Source organism: Thermobia domestica, chromosome 10, assembly GCF_964235325.1.
Source record: "Thermobia domestica chromosome 10, izTheDome1.hap1.1, whole genome shotgun sequence".
NCBI classification, from domain to species: domain Eukaryota; kingdom Metazoa; phylum Arthropoda; class Insecta; order Zygentoma; family Lepismatidae; genus Thermobia; species Thermobia domestica.
This window is the reverse complement of record NC_137463.1, coordinates 16,632,777-16,649,263: the sequence shown is the minus strand read 5'-3', so window position 1 is coordinate 16,649,263 and position 16,487 is coordinate 16,632,777. Positions and strand designations below refer to the sequence as shown.

Below are 16,487 nucleotides of genomic sequence, written 5' to 3'. Positions count from 1 at the left end.
TCCTTTTATGTATGGAATAACAAAAGAGAAGACTTAAAAATTATTTGAATTTGTTGATACTTACGTTCATTTAAGGAAGTAAAGAACTTTTTATTCATCCTCAGAATAATGGATTGCTCTATAAGTAATACAAAGGTGTCAAAAGTTCCTTACTTTGTCTCAAGTAACCAAAGCTGCCTAGCATGTGAAGTAGAGGCCATCGTGTTGCACCGTCTGAAGTTACCTCTGTTATGTTTCAGTTCCACACCGATATCAGCTCTTGTTCTTCATTCCAGCTTCCATCTTCCCGTGTCAATAGAGCATTGCGAACGCAGAAGTACTGTACACGCAATCTAATCAGAACAAATACTATGCTTCGTGACTAACCCTGTTGCCACAGTTGTTTCACATCAACTGATAGATTAATAGAAGCTAAGTGTAAAAACTGGTAAGAGTGAAAAAAAGGATAATGCACTAGAAATTTTAATTTAGTCCGGTAGATGTCAAGCACTGGAGAATGTTTGCTGCAATCTAACGGCAAGATGTGTAATTTCTACTGCCTTTGCAAAAAACATAATTCAGAAGTTCATTGAAGAGTTACCGGGTGGAGTGACGGACGGACGTAAGTCACGCTTACTCGTTAAGTTGTTAACGGATTATCTCCGTTTACAAACTCATTTGAGATAATTGCTCTAGCTATCTATTGCAAAAAAAAAAAAAAAAAAAAAAAAAAAAAAGTAGCGTTTGTTTAGGAGTTACCGTGTGCATTAACGAACAAACATAAGTCGCCGTTACCTGTTAAGATGTTAACGGATTGACTCCGTTAACGAACTCGACTCAGAGATAATCGCTCTAATTATCCATTGTTAAAAAAGAATTGAAACGTTCGGTTCTGTTCCGTTCCAGAGTTATTGTAAGAAGTAATAGAAGTACTAACATCACAAGTTCAACTTGCGTGATCCTAATAACTACTATTGTTTTACCCGACCTGCATCTGACATCGCGTTCTCGAATTATGACCTTTCACTTTATCGTCCCTCCAACTTTCAGCAGCTCATAACCCAGAAATTACCCATTTGTGCCCCACTTTGGTCTATAACATTTTTTATGTGCTCTCGTGAGAAGTTATTTTGCAAAGCTTGTTTCCGATTACTCTATACAAAATATAAATATTACTGACCGACTTTTAAGTTCTGGAAGACTTCATAGGTTGAAATCTGCAGTTGTACAGGAAATTCGTTCACATTGCATCTGGTATGTAAGATGTAAACTAGCTTTCAAACTTCTGTCATACTTGGGTGAGGTCAGAAGGCAATAATTAACATATAAAGGTAAAGGCCCATAATTTGATTTCATACAACATATGCCAATTGCGAACGGTTGCATTTTAGCGCTGAAGAAGTTAGATTTATTATACAAACTTGGTTTAAGAAACACTTATATTCTGGGCGAAATATTGTAAATAAAATTGAGGAAAGTGTAAATATTGATAAATGTAATCGTACTTGAATACGATTTAAATTTGCAACACTATATTCAATAAAATGAATACATACATAATCAAACGTATGTTCAGAATATTTTGTTTCTTTTACACATTTTTAACGAGTGAATAGTAACCTACTCTGTTAGTATGTGATTTATATACTGTGCAAATGTTTATAAGTACTTTAATGTAAGTTTTCAGTTCCAAATAATTTTCCTTACAGATTTTGGAGGGTGACGCCGGAGAAGACCCCGAATGCCATGCAGCTAAGCTTCTCGAAGTTATTATATTACAGTGCAAGGGACAAATAGATCAGGTACTAATATATTTAAAAAATCTAACTAAACAATTCAAATAAGTGTCAATTGTGATTTTGGGCAGATATTTTTTAAGACCTACGTAGTATAGTACTTCCAGTTTGAAGAACTGGTTTCTATTTGTTTTTTACAATTTTATTTATTTATTTATTTATTTATTTATTTGAGTAGTAGTGAGTTCTTAGACACTGCTTTAGCTGGAAAAGAGACATGACTGTAAGTTGATCGTTTGACGTGCTTATAAGGCATCGTGTTTTAAACACACACAGTGGCGAACAGTGATTCCACAAACAGGGTAGGCTCATAAATTGCTGATATAAGAATTAACCACTAACCTACTTCGTGGAACACACATTCATTTGAAATTAGGTAAGCAGACACTAGTGTAGATGTAGTTACTAATTTTAGAGTGGGAGCTTAAGCCGTTTTGATGGTATCATTACGCTCCAGCGCCAGCTTTTCACACTGTGATCTCTCACTTTAGAAAAGTGCTGAACGTGCACATTTGAAAACATTCCGTTCGATCCAGTACGGGACAGAATCTTTCTATTTGGTAATTTATTTCATGTATCTCGAAATTAGACTACTGAGTGGTTAACGTGCGTAGTTTTGAGTTTGACGTGAATATATGCCCTCTGTATTCTATTTCATATATTGATAATAATAATAAAAATAAATAAATAAATTCATTTTAAGTAAAATTGTTCTTAAAATACACTTACAAAACTGTGGTAGTTCATTCGGAAACTGTTATCTATATTTTGTTTTAATGTACTAATTTATACATTGTGACAGGAACTTCGTATTATTGGTAGCATCTAATTTTTCTTTAATTATGGTAAAATTTGTAGTATGTTTTCTAGGAGGAACACCATGGAGGCAAATTACATATTACGGATCGAAAAATATAGCTTTTCATTTCGTATTCAAAGGCAGATATAAAGTTGTTAATTGCTGTTGTGCTGTGAAAACAAATTTTGACTAAGTTCAAGAAATTATTGTGCTGAATTGAATGGTTTTCGTATTTCTGTAAAGAACAATCTAAAGATATGTAAGGATTATCACTTTAACACATAGCGAATTTGATACCCTTGTACTGGAATTCATCCCATCGAATTGCGATCTCTCTCTAAAAGGTCTGAATGTTACTTTAAATGTGAAAGTTCAACCCTAAAAGTGAGCTCCTTGGAGACTAGGCGTCCAGGTCTTTACTATTAAAGTTTTACTTCGTTATGTAAACAATATAGACTGCTGGCTACTGAAGGGAGGGAATTAGGTGCAGATAAAAATGAAAGTTTTAAGTAGTAATTTAAATGATTAATAATGTGGCTATTAGAATAGTGCAAGTAATGTGTACAGAGAAAACCCCAACCTCAGGGTGTTCATGCAGTCGTATTGCATAAAGTCGGTATGCGCGTACAAATGCTCCGCATACGTACATCACTAAATAAGAGGGAATCAGGCAATCACTATGCCGTGCAGCTGTCCCTGTGAATTTCGACAGTGGAAGCCTTTATCCGAACTGATTTTGTTAGAGATTCAGCAGGTACTGCGGCGAAACAGTGATTATTGCCATGTGACTGTACCCAAGAGGCACAGTATTCTCAGGTGGGTGAGACAGTGGAGAGCCACTGGTAGTCTTGAACCGGAGTCACGAGGCCGGTGAAGAAGTCTTAGAACGTGTGAGAACTTGAAACAAGTCCGCGTATCACTTAAACGCAAACCCAGATATTCAGCACGGCGACATGCACAAAGATCACAACTGTCGCAACGTTCATTGGACCACTTACTGAATGATTTGAAGTTCCATCCGTACAAACTGCAAGTATTTCAAGAGTTAAATTGATGGGCAAAATAAGGTCGCCAACTGTACGTAAATTCTTGCAATGATTTATCAAGAACCACTGTTTCTCCAACAACTGCTGATGCCCGATGAAGCAAACTTTTTTTTTAATGATGATTATGTTAATAAGTAAAACTTCCGATATTGGTATCAGAAAGACCCACGACGTTTACATGAAAAAACCCAGACGAGTCCAGAAGTTATGGTATGCACTTGGTATGTGTGGTATTATTGGTTCCCATTTTTTAATGATGCCAGACGTGTTACAGCTGTAAATGCCGATCGCTACTGCAAATTGTTTCAGAATTCTCTCGTTCCGGAATTGGAGGCAAGAGTGTTGCTGAATACCATTTGGTTTCAGCAGTATGGTGCAACGCCACGCACAATGTGCTGTACTCCGATAAATGTTTCTAAACCATGTGATACCCCGCTTTGGTGATGTGACGTGGGTGTCCATCTCGTTTCTCAGATTTAACTGCTCCGGGTTATTTCTTCTAAAGGAAAGTCTTTGCCAATAGTTTCAAACAGTGGCGAAATTAAGACTGCCATTCCCTATGAAATAAGCGTCATTCCACAGGATACGAGGTGTGTTAGAAAAGTAATGAGACATTTTGTACTAACTAAAGTTTTTGTTTTTCAAACAACAATGCTATCCCCTTCAAAATAATTCCCTTGGACAGCTATACACCGGCGGAGTCGTTCCCACTGTCACAGTCATTTGAATGTTCTCCTGAGTTGCAAAATGACGTCCTTAGGACATATTTCAATTTAGGGAAAAGAAAGTCACAAGGACTCAAATCAGGTGAATGATGGGGGGGGATTGAGGAACAACAGTAATGCGTTTTGAGGTCAAAAATTCACTGATGGAAATGGCTGTGAGACACGGGACATTGTCATGATGAAGCATCCACTTGTCTGCAATGTCTGGTGTCAAACAAATAACTTTTTTTCCTGAGCCTTTCAAGGACACTTTTATAAATCACTTGGTTGACTGTTTGTCCTGATAGAACAAATTCTTTGTGCACGATACTCTTACTGTAAGAAAAAAAAATCAGCATCGTCTTGGATTTTTGATTTGCTCATTCGACATTTCTTCGGCCGAGGAGATGATGGAGTGTACCACTCTTCGCTTCGCCGCTTTGTTTCAGGGTCGTACTCAAATATCCAGGATTCATCACCTGTGATCACACAATTGAAGAATTCTTAGTCATTGGTTAGCCTCTCATGTTCAACGCACACGTTTTCTCGATTGTCCTTCTGTTCAGTTGTGAAGTTTTTCGGCACCATTTAGGCACAAATCTTTCACATGTGCAAATAGTCTGTCGGTGAAAGTGTTTAAATTTAACTGTTCACACATCATCCTTATTGTTAAACGACGATCTGATCTCTCACGAGCCCTCACACATTCAACGTCTTCGTCAGTTTTTGAACGTGAATGTCTCCCTGAGCGAGGTTCATCATCAACATGTTCTCGGCCTTCCAGAAATGATTTGTGCCAGCGAAAAACTTGTGCTCTTGATAAGCAATGTTCCCCATAGACCTGTTTCAACTTTTCAAAAGTCACACTCGCGGATTCACCAAGATTAACACACAACTTTATTGCACAACGTTGCTCTAAATTCCGATACTCCATTTCTGTAACACACAACAAAAACAACTTCACTGATGGCGCTGTCAAAAATAATGTGTTAGCTGTACGGAGTTGTAACTCGGACTGAGGAAGTGGAAGGGTTAAACAAATCGGTCTAGCACAGGCCGGTAGACACAACGTTGCCAGATCGCCCGCAGTGTTACCAGTCTCATTACTTTTCTCATACATCTTGTATGTTAAGGCACGTTATGGAAATATTCCCGCGTCGGTTTCAGTAGTCCATCTTGCCAAGCAGAGGACATTTATTTTCAAGGGCTGTCGATATGTGTTAAATACTGTAAAAATTGCCAGTTTATTTACTTGTATTTCATAACTATTAAATTACTATTTGCACTCAGCATGTTTGTGTTATTTGAAGTTATTAGATAAAATACACCAACCACATTGTATTAAGGGGGGGGGGGGTCAGTGGCTCACAGGCAAGGGGCGCGATATCGAGACTCGAATTGCGCAATAAGAGTTACATATACTGAAAGAGCATCAGGTAGTTAGTAAGTTACCAAATTATTAGCTGCAGTCCGCCCGTAGGGAAAAAGTTATGGGACTGTAAAGTTCAGAGCCTGGCGTCCGAAAACCACACAAAACTTATCATTTGGCTTGTTTCTCTTTGTATTGACAAGAGATAATGAACTCTAACGTATTCCCATCACAGAACATGATATTTGACATAAGAAAATCTGTATGAGAAGAATTGTCAGTGTTGCCATCCATAGAATAACAGTGTTGCTCGAATAAGAATACCCCAGAAAGCTTGCAAGCAAATAGTACGTGATCGGGACTTGCGTTACACAATACGGGCTATAGAGTATATTCTGAAAGAGCATCAAGCTTTAAGTGACCACGTTATTAGCTCCAGTACGCCAGTAGGGCAAAATTATGGGGCTGCAAAGTGAACATGAGATACTATGGCAAAACAAAAGGAATAACCTGTTTGTGTGTGCAATAGCAAATGGTATTTGTTTGGGAAGCGGAGCACAATTGATATGAAGAGCAGAAAGTATCGAGTGATCCAAACAAAAACAAGTTAGTACAATATGCACATCGCACGATAGCCAGCGACGCGCAGTGATAACACATTTCTGTGGTAAGGGAGACAAAACAGTACTGAATTGGTGTCTGGAATGCTTCCGGTGCGATGTCCAGGTATCCCGCTTTATAGAAAGCAAGGCGAATCATGTTGCGGAACAGGGGAGCGCAGAATTGGTACAGCGTGAACGACTGGAGACGCAGGAAATTGTCACGGTGCCAGTTGTTCGTTTCCTGCGACAAGACAATTGTGTCAGTGACGAACTTGACAAAGTTCTTGTACGGATGGAAAAAGTACACGTCCAAGGGCTGCACCAGTCCAGTACATCCAGCCGCGATCAATCGCTGCAAACCAAGCTTTTCGCGGTATTCTTATTCGGGCAACACTGTTATTTCTATGGATGGCAACACTGACAATTCTTCTCATACAGATTTTCTTATGTCAAACATCATGTTCTGTGATGGGAATACGTTAGAGTTTATTATCTCTTGTCAATACAAAGTGAAACAAGCCAAATGATAAGTTTTGTGTGGTTTTCGTACGCCAGGCTCTGAACTTTACAGTGCCATAACTTTTTTCCTACTGGCGGACTGCAGCTAATAATTCGGTAACTAACTACCTGATGCTCTTTCAGTATATATAACTCTTATTGCTCAATTCGAGTCTCGATATCGCGCCCCTTGCTTGTCAGTAATAGAACATTACCTGGGGTGCGATACATGGTTGGATCTCGGCCATGAAAATTTGTGGTGAGCAACATCGTGTTCGTAGATTTTCGCGGTCTGCCGTTTCCTTCTACATTCTCATTCCGTCAGTTTTGTCTAATGTTTCTGATTCATCTTTCCCTTTTTGCATAAACATGGGATCTAAAATTGGAAATGACATTTCACTTCCTTTTCCCAAGGTTTTATACTACGCTTTTTCACCTGTTTTAAAGCTAGAGTAACGTAAAATACAGGGTGCGGCACGTAAAGCCGGCCCGTCGTAATATTCTGGTATATTGTGTTTTTGGCAACACTTAAATAATCTACCTTCCTACCAAGAGATGGCGTGTCGAGGTCGGGTCGACTTACGTGACCTGCAGCAGTCACGTGCAGCCGCAGCCAGTGAAACATGTCGAAACCAGTTGAGAAAAAGGCCTCGTTGTGTTAAGCCGGGTGAGTGTCAGTGTGTGATAATGCCGTATTTGACACCCGAGCGTGTTGCCATTGTTGAAGGGTTCATTCTCACTGGATCTTTTGTGAAAACAAAGAATTTGTTTCGGGAGAAATTTCCAGGACGTTCTGTGCCAGCAAAAAGCACCATTCAGGAATTGATTGAAAAATGGCTGCGTACAGGATCGGTTCAAAATGCTCCCAGGAACAGACGACCATCTGTCTGCACACCTGAATTAAAGATTCAGGTGGAGGAGATAATGACAAGAAGTCCTCGAAAGTCAACCAGGAGATTGAGTCAACAGGTTCATGCGAGTGAGAGAAGTTGCAGACGTGTTTTAAGGGGACTGAAGTTAAAACCGTACCGGATAAGTGTTTTACTTTACGGGCCGGTTTTACGTGCCGCACCCTGTATAAATGAATTAAGTGAACACATTGCAATATTTGTATCGACCATACGCAATTTATTGGAAATATGTTCCTTAATTATATTTTTGAATGTTTTTTTCAGTGTATTCCATCCTTCGTTGAAGTTGTGTTGAAGAGGTTAATGAAGGAAGTGAAGACCTCAGAGCTTCGAACAATGTGCTTGCAAGTAGTAATAGCTGCTTTATATTACAACCCACAATTATTGTTCGAAACGCTAGACAAAATACAAGTTCCAGTTTCCACTACTGAGTCCATTACATCACATTTTATTAAACAGTGGATCCATGATACAGATTGTTTCCTGGGGTAAGTTGACTATTCTTTTAGCTGTAATCACTATCTTTGGAAGTTAAGGAGTGTAACGTATAATGAATTTTAAACTATTTAAATCTAATCCTGTTTTCTGTTATAGAATATTATAAATAAATCATTTCGTTCATTTGTTTAACATTGGTATTAGTGTTAAAGCCTTTCCTGTCAAAATATCTCAAACAAATTAGTGAGAAGTGAAATATCTTAAACAAGATAAATTTTCCAAGAGTGAATGGATATTGGTATCTTAAGTGCCAAATATTTTAAGGGTTTTTGAACACTTGGAAGTGTTTCGTTATTACAGGACTAAACACAACATAATACCTTCGTAATTTCGTCTCGTTTGCTGTATTCACGACCATGGCCCCAACGTAGGACGAAATATAGAATATAAAGTTTCAACAAGGATACAAAAGCACTGGATGCAATGAGAGTCCCCTTTCCATGTTCTTTGTTATTAAGTGCTCTATAGTATGTATGTATTACTGTTACGAATGAGTTATGATATTTTTACCCTATGCTTTCAGCTAGTTAAAAACTGAATGTCAGTGTATGTAACCTAGTAAGATGAAACAACAAAATGTCTACTTGAAGGTGAAATAAAATATAAATTAAATAGTGATTCGCACACTTGTGTATACATTGATGATGGCGTCACCCAATGGATGGCTTAAGCAGGATGCATTTCCTCCAGTCCTTCCAGCGTCATTTGTTTCTGCTAGATTCCAAAGACATGAGCTACATATGGAACTTACATTGGTGGTTTTTCATTGCTTATAAACATTATAATGGAAGAGAAAGTTGCAAGTTTTGTTTAAATTTCCGAAAGAAGGGACTTTGAAGGGCAAATGGATCAAAGATAAGGAAATGTATTTACAAGAAAATAGTGACACACACATCAGGCTTTGCTTTCCTCACTTAACAGACGATGTTTGGAACCGAGAACGTAAGATTTGTTACCTTATGCTTCGGTTGAGAACGGAATGACAAAAGTGCTTGACTCATCCATTGGCTTGACACATGGTCTCGTCTATAAAGTGTGCTTTTGTATTTTCCTACATTGCGATTATCGATTTCATTTGATACAGGTAACTCGTTGAATTTTGAAAGATCTAATTGATCTGAGTGCAGTTTATCGAGAAACAATGAGTTTAAAAAAAATCGTAAAAATACAGCAGTGGAAGAGTAAAATTTTGTGATTCTTCGAAAATGGCTACGTACAGGACTCCTTCAACGTGTTCTTTGTGGTAAACATCATCTTTATATTACGTCTGAATACTAGACAGGTGTGAAAATAGAGCATATTTAGAAACAAGAGACGGAAAACAAATGTGGAAGGCGATTTATTAATTAATTATTCGTTTATTTCCAGTCTGCACGATCGAAAGTTGTGTGTATTAGGGCTGTGTACATTAGTAAACTCGACTGGTGGGCGTCCGATGGTTGTGAATGAATGTGCTTCTCAGATCATTCCTTCTCTTATCCTTCTTTTCGATGGACTAAAGAGAGCTTATGCAGGTAAGGAGTCTGATTTCTCTTCTTAAAATCTTAAAGCACGTTTTGATACTTAAGAAGATATCAATACATTTGTCCTTACAAGAAAGATGTTTTGGTTTTATAGAAAATAATGAGATCGAGAAGTTTAATTTTCGCCTAATACATAAAGTATTGTTTAATATCCAGTCAGAAGTTTCAAAATTTTATAATTACTGGAAATTCAGAACACAACATTACAAATAACTTTTTCATATTACTAGTTGTGCTGAGCTTGCCATGCTGTTATACAAATTTTGTAGCTGTCAGTTTGAAGTTAGTGTTGTAAGAAATATAGTAGTTATTGTATATCGAGAACAGTTCCACGTTCTCATTTGTTGGGCAACTGTCGCTATACTAGCTGTTCTGGGCTTTTTTTTACAACGAAATACATTTTTATTGTGAGTCATGCAAGTTTAGTGTTTCCTGGAATATGGGAAATTGTCTGTCTACCATAAATCTTGCAAATCCGTGTTACGAGAACATCGCATTGAAAGACATTACAGCTGTATGTCTTCTGGAGACGCAGGTTAGTTTCATTTTCACAACCTTAGCGGTTGAATTAATTCCTATTATAGTTTAGGGGCCACCCATGGGTCCTGTTGGATCAAAAAGGTCGAGAGCAAATTATTACTGGACTTTGTCTAATGGTACTAGTGGATGATTTCTGCCTTGGTCACATGTTCTGGAAACTTGAGTGTTTTGGCAGAATTAAATTTTAAGCAAATCCACTATTACCTTTTTGTCACTTTTTATCCAGTGGCGTAGCGTTATAAAAAAAATAGTTTAGGAAATAGTGTCCCCTATCTTCAATTATCGGGACCATACAAATATCCATATGATAAAGAGGTAAGTAGATAATTCAGGGGAAAAAGTTGAGGACATGTTCCACCCCCACGATGCGACACCCTTTCCTAAATCTTACCTTTATCGCAAAAATGCATGCGCAAAGTTAAATGCTGATATATAACAAGTGTGTACGCTGCAGTTTCTTTTCTTTTACGGTATTAGTTAAATGGAAGTCATTGTAATTTCTCAGATGCTTTATTTCATTAAGTAGAAGTAGTCTTACTGTATGTAGCAAAGCCAGTATTAAGTATTAGTTCTTTTTGTATATAACTTACATTTTTATATCTTTCTTTAATATGTGTTCTGAGTTCTGAATAGAAATCCTATTTACCGGTACTTAAAAGAAAGTAATTTTATTCTGCAAAGATACTTAAATTACATTCTTGCTTATAAGCTTATTGTTTCCTAGAAGGATTAAAGTTTAAAATCGCAATTCTGAAATATGTATAAAAATATTAATTTTGTTATTAATATTGTTAGTAACATTTTTGTCTTCATACTTTCAGTTGATTGTACCGCTCCTTTGTTTTATCTTAGTTTCCTGTTATTACCTTCAACCTTTAACATGATTCGTCAATTTCTTTAATTATAGCAAAATTGATTGGTTTATACATCTTTTGACATAGTAACAATATAGAAAATTGTGTAGTTTTCCACTTTTTTTTTTTTTTTTTTTTTTTCTGGCAAAGGGGCCGGAGTGAAGGATTGCTGATTATCGTGTTACCTAGTTAGTTCTGGCGATGGTTTTTAAGTAGTGTAATTGAACGCTATACGGAAAACAAAACATTATATGGAAACCAACAAGAACTTTAAGCTAACGTGCATGATCATTGGTGATAGAGAATACCTTAAATTTCACGGAGAGTAAGTTGTTCATTCCTCCAGCGCGAATAAAAATACCGAAGACTCAACAAGAAAACAAGAAATTTGACATCATAAGGGAAACCTAAGAGTATGAGGATTATTGACATAGCGAGGAAGAGTGAATATCCACTCGATCGTTTATGATATGAAATAACTTCAGCTTCGTTCTTTCTAACAAAAGACTGTTTCCTGTCCAAATCAAACAAATCTGAAATGATACAGGAACTGGAAAAAGAATTGCCTGAAATGTCTACTTCAGCTCTCTCTGCGTCTTCCTTAGCAACTTCAGCTACATTTGACTTTGTTTCATCCCCGTGTTGTTGTTGCGTCTGCTTTAAAGTCGTTGATGACGTATGGAGATCTTGCACATCATATCTTGCGTAAATTCTGTCGATAGCACAAGGATCAAGCAGAAAGATATCGTATTCGATGTGTATAAAGAGGATAGTGTAAAATAGCATGAACGACTCAGAAGATATGAGAGTCAACCCATTGAAATTACCATCAATGGCGCAAAAACCTCAGTGCCAAAAGATCTGCACGCATTCTGGGCATCTTCCCAAAATAAGTAGAGACTGCAAAATGGATATGAGGTCTTTGTACGTTCAGCGTAATCAGTATTTGAAGTGATGGGAGAGAAAACAGTTCAATCAATTAAAAAAATAATAAACAAATATCAGTATATATAACTTCAAACTTAACATGGTAATAAGCAAGAATGCAATTTGAATATCTTTGCAGAATAAAATTATTTTCTTGTAAGTAAATAGGACTTATATTCAGAACTCAGCTAATGAAGATATGTAAAATGAAGGTTATATCCAGAAAGAACTAGTACTTAATACTGGCTTTGCTAAGTACAGTACGACTCCTGCTAAATGAAACAAATCCTCTGAGAAATTACAGTGACTTAACTAAATACCGTAAAAGTAAATAAAATATAGCGTATACATTTGTTATATATCAGCATTTAACTTTGCGTGCATTTCTGCGGTAAAGGTAGGTTTTAGACCAAGGCGTCGCGTCATGTAGGTGGAACAGGAAAGCACATACCCCCAGCTTTCTTCCCTGAATTACCTACTTACCACTTTATCATATGGATATTTGTATGGTTTAGATATTTGAAAGGTAGTTTAGGAAATAGTGCTCCCTAAATTTTTTTGTCACGCTACGCCACTGGATAAAAAATGACATCCAGTTTTTGGGGTTCCAGGTTCCCAGCCAATTTGCACACACACACTAACGTATACGTGTAATATATATATATATATATATATATATATATATATATATATATATATATATATATAAAATTAGATTTTACATCTTTGTATTAAAATGGAATACAAAATGTGCATTGAAAAATAAAATGGAAGTTAATAGGCCATACAACAATTGTAAATTTTAATATAAAATTCCATTCATGTAAGTCTACAAGGAACTAACAATCTTTATATGTAAAAGTAATCATCCTGACTGATATTGATCAACACCCAGACCACACCTCTTAAGGTAGAAACCTGAAATTTCAACAGAGCATAAGATTTTTGATGTAAGGTCCCACTAAGGAGGGATTTTTCGGAAATTCGACGGGCTAGGGGGGTTAAGGGGTGGCAGTTATTATCTTAAAATATCGTTTTCTCGGAATCTGAATGCTACAGATATAAAATTTGATATATGGACTTCTCATTTAAAATATTTAGGTTAAGTTTAGGTCTGTAAGTTTATTTATTTATTTATTTATTTATTTGACCTAGAAGGGAAGAAAAGGGAATAGCAAGAAAAAAAGAGGTGCGAATTAAGGTATGTTGCAAAATAATAAAAACGATCCAAATACGTAACATAACTTTAGTAAACGCACATCTCGGATGGGATACATGAGATGTAGAGATGCACAAGGAGGATGTGTATATAGACTATGGATAGTTCACTAATTTCCAAGGCTAGGTAAATTGAAAACAAAAAACAACCAATGTTGAATGAAATTTTCATCTGCAACACTGAAATTTATTTCTTTTTTTTTTTTTTAAGCTAAAGCACAAGAAGGCGAGGAGGAAGAAGAGGAGGAGGAGGAGTCCGATATAGAACACGGTAAGTATGTAAGCATGGAATTGCGTTTTGCACTGTCTGTCTGTATATTTGGAAAGTAGAATAAGTTCGATTTTCATGATGGAATCTCCTTTTTTTCTTCCTCGCAAAGTTTCCGAAGATAAAGCAAGTTAATGCCACTTTCGCATTCTTCCTGAGATCAATTATTTTATTAAGAAAAAGCGGGAAAGCTATTACTCACCGCAAAAAATATGTAGCAGAATTTTCTTCTACATGCAACAGGTAGCGCTTTCGGAAGATGCAACTTCCTTCATCAGCCTGTGGAGGATAGTTAAGAGGTTAGGATTTGTAAAAAACAAATTTTCTGTCAAACATTAAAACACATGGGAATAGAAACTCACTGACATTGTACAATGCTGCTCACTGTTTTCTGTTCTTGCTTTCCAATTGATGAAAGTATGTAGTGAAAAGATTACTCCAATATTTATTTCTTCTCTATCCAGGTTGAGTGAGGGCCTTTCTTTGTGAATATAATACAATTCTTTAATTTTTTTTTTCGTTGCTGTTTTTGCTTTTTCAATTAAACATGATTCCACGATATGATGGTTATAAACTCTAAGATGCGTTGCTAGACCGGATAGCCTTTCTAATTATTTTATTCTTTCCTTGTTCCATTAGCAGTTGTTCTCGGAAAGTTTTGAACTGCTCTGACAAGAAATCAAAAAGGCAATGATAACCAGGCTAACATAATTACGCGAAAATGTATTATTTATCTGTGGAAAATTTTATACCAGGGGAAAAAAAGAATCGGAAGTAATGAGAAACTGGAACTAATGCACACGCCATTGTTAGCAGTAGAACTTGCATATTTAAACTGGTGTGATTCAGTTCAAAATTAGATCAAATCAATATTAAGTGAAGTAAGACAAAACTTCTTACGTGTTACGTTTTCAAAATGTATTTTCAGGAGTCATTATACTGTTAAGCATTGACATAGTTACAACTTAAATATGATGTTCGTTATCAATCATTCAGTCCGATATATTATAAAACATTGCATTTGTTAAATAAGTACGAGCAGTTTCAAAATGTGCTGAGAGCAATTTCATAGTTGACTGCTAAACACCTAAATTTGTTATTGGTTTCAACTTTTTCTTTGCTACAGGGGCTGCGGTTGCTCAGCGGTAGAGCGTTCATCTCTGTTGCATAGGGTCCCAGCACGCGCCAAGTGAACTTTGTCGTTGACAAACACCGTGTACATGGGTTTTCTTGGGACTCTACCGTTTCCTGCCACTTCCTTCATTCCACCATGTCATTCATTTCTATCACTTGTCTCCTTTAGCCTAGCTGGCATAACCGTTGGACGTAAAACTTCATTTAATTTTTTCTTTCCTTGCTACAAGATTTTCGTTAGTTAATTTCCTACATCCATTCGGGTCAGCAATGAACTGAAACTAAAATTTGAAGTAATATTCAGATGGAATTCTCTGTAGGTTTCTAGTACTAACTATATACTTAAAACACTTCTAGCTCTAAAATAACATGATTTTGCAATATACCGTATTTACGCGAATATAGGACGCACTTTTTTTCTAAATTTTGGCTTGAAAAATCATGGTGCAACCTATAGAGAATTTTTCCCCTCAGATCATAAATCATCAATTTCAAAATGACATGTACACGTATCTTCTGGGTTGAAATTAACACAATTAAAAGTTTCTTTTGTAAACAATCAAAGACTTAAGAAGAGAATAGCAGAAAAACTTACCTAGTTCACAAAAATTGCCACCTTCTATGGATAACAGTCTTATCTTACACCACACTGGCACAAAATCCACTTGTACACTTAATACTTTTATTAATGGGAATACGTATCTTCGTTATACAGTATATATAATATATACTGCATATTTATATACAATGCCTGTTCTTGAAAAAAGAAAAGCAGTTTTGTTTCGCAAAACTGCGTCAGTGTGTTTGTACCCACCCAAATCAAGCACAATCACTTCCCACCATCTCAGCACCAGTAGTGTCTCCGATTATTTACCTTCGCTAGACGATCCAAAATGCTGCTCTGTGTCACTATCACAAAGATGATCATTTTCAGTCTCATCGAGATTATTGGATTTTTCTTAACTTTTTCGTGACAGGTTCTTCCGATATTGACCGCCATGCAGCCAAAGTCCAGCAACACGCTTCTGATACAGTCCCACGTTGCAAACGGCCTCCTGGCCTCGAAGTTGCTATGTTCATGATGTAATTTCTATAGAATTGTCTTACACTAGCTTTGAATGGATGACTGATATACATATCCAAAACTGCAACACACATATTGTAGTGCGGCCTATATTCGAGATTTACTTTTTCTGTAATCTCGTGTCAAAAAGTTTAGGTGCGGCCTATATTCGCGCAAATACCGTAAGAAAAATCTCGGGAATCATGAGGATGGCATAGTGATCATTCTCCAGGGCACATATTGATCCGAACTACCGAGTGTGTGTTAACTTGAGAATTGGTGATAATGGTAAGCATTTTGACAGTTGTTTAAACCTTTTTCTGTTTCAGAGGTGCTGGAGAGTGATGAGGACGAAATAGATGAAGCAAATGCAGAGTATTTGGAGAAGTTACAGGAAAAGGTAACCAAATCCAGCAAGACCAGTCCCTTCAGCATAACAGCTACCATTCAGGTGAATACAAAAGTAGGCTGCTGAGGAATGACATAGAGTAGTAAATATGCTGCATATTATGTTAAAATGCTTAGAAATTTTGATCTTTTAGTTTCGAGAAAATGCCCATTTATTAGGTGTAATGTATATTACGCGTTCATCTGATCTTTTGCCTTCATAAGTGTTTAGTTCAATTCCATGATACACACCTCACCTTCTTCTTTTACTGGGACGCCCTGATCAGTGTTTAAAAAACAAAAAAATTTGTTGTTCCGCGCTACAGAAGATAATAAGGCCAGAATCTGTTGTTCTATGCACTTTAAAGGTT

The 16,487-nt window shown here is 36.6% G+C and overlaps 1 protein-coding gene across 2 annotated transcripts in view; it reads left to right on the top strand.

Moving 5' to 3' along the window:
* The window catches only part of msk (importin-7 msk), a 93,454-nt gene that overhangs the window by 50,841 nt on the left and 26,126 nt on the right, over window positions 1-16,487 (top strand). The window contains exons 16-20 of one of the 2 annotated variants that reach the window (XM_081727779.1): window positions 1,689-1,781; window positions 7,969-8,192; window positions 9,571-9,716; window positions 13,476-13,535; window positions 16,059-16,129. In XM_081727779.1, the coding sequence (XP_081583905.1) occupies window positions 1,689-1,781; window positions 7,969-8,192; window positions 9,571-9,716; window positions 13,476-13,535; window positions 16,059-16,129 (594 nt within the window). Of the gene's footprint in view, window positions 1-1,688; window positions 1,782-7,968; window positions 8,193-9,570; window positions 9,717-13,475; window positions 13,536-16,058; window positions 16,181-16,487 lie in introns of both variants that reach the window. The other variant, XM_081727778.1, reaches the window with a different exon arrangement.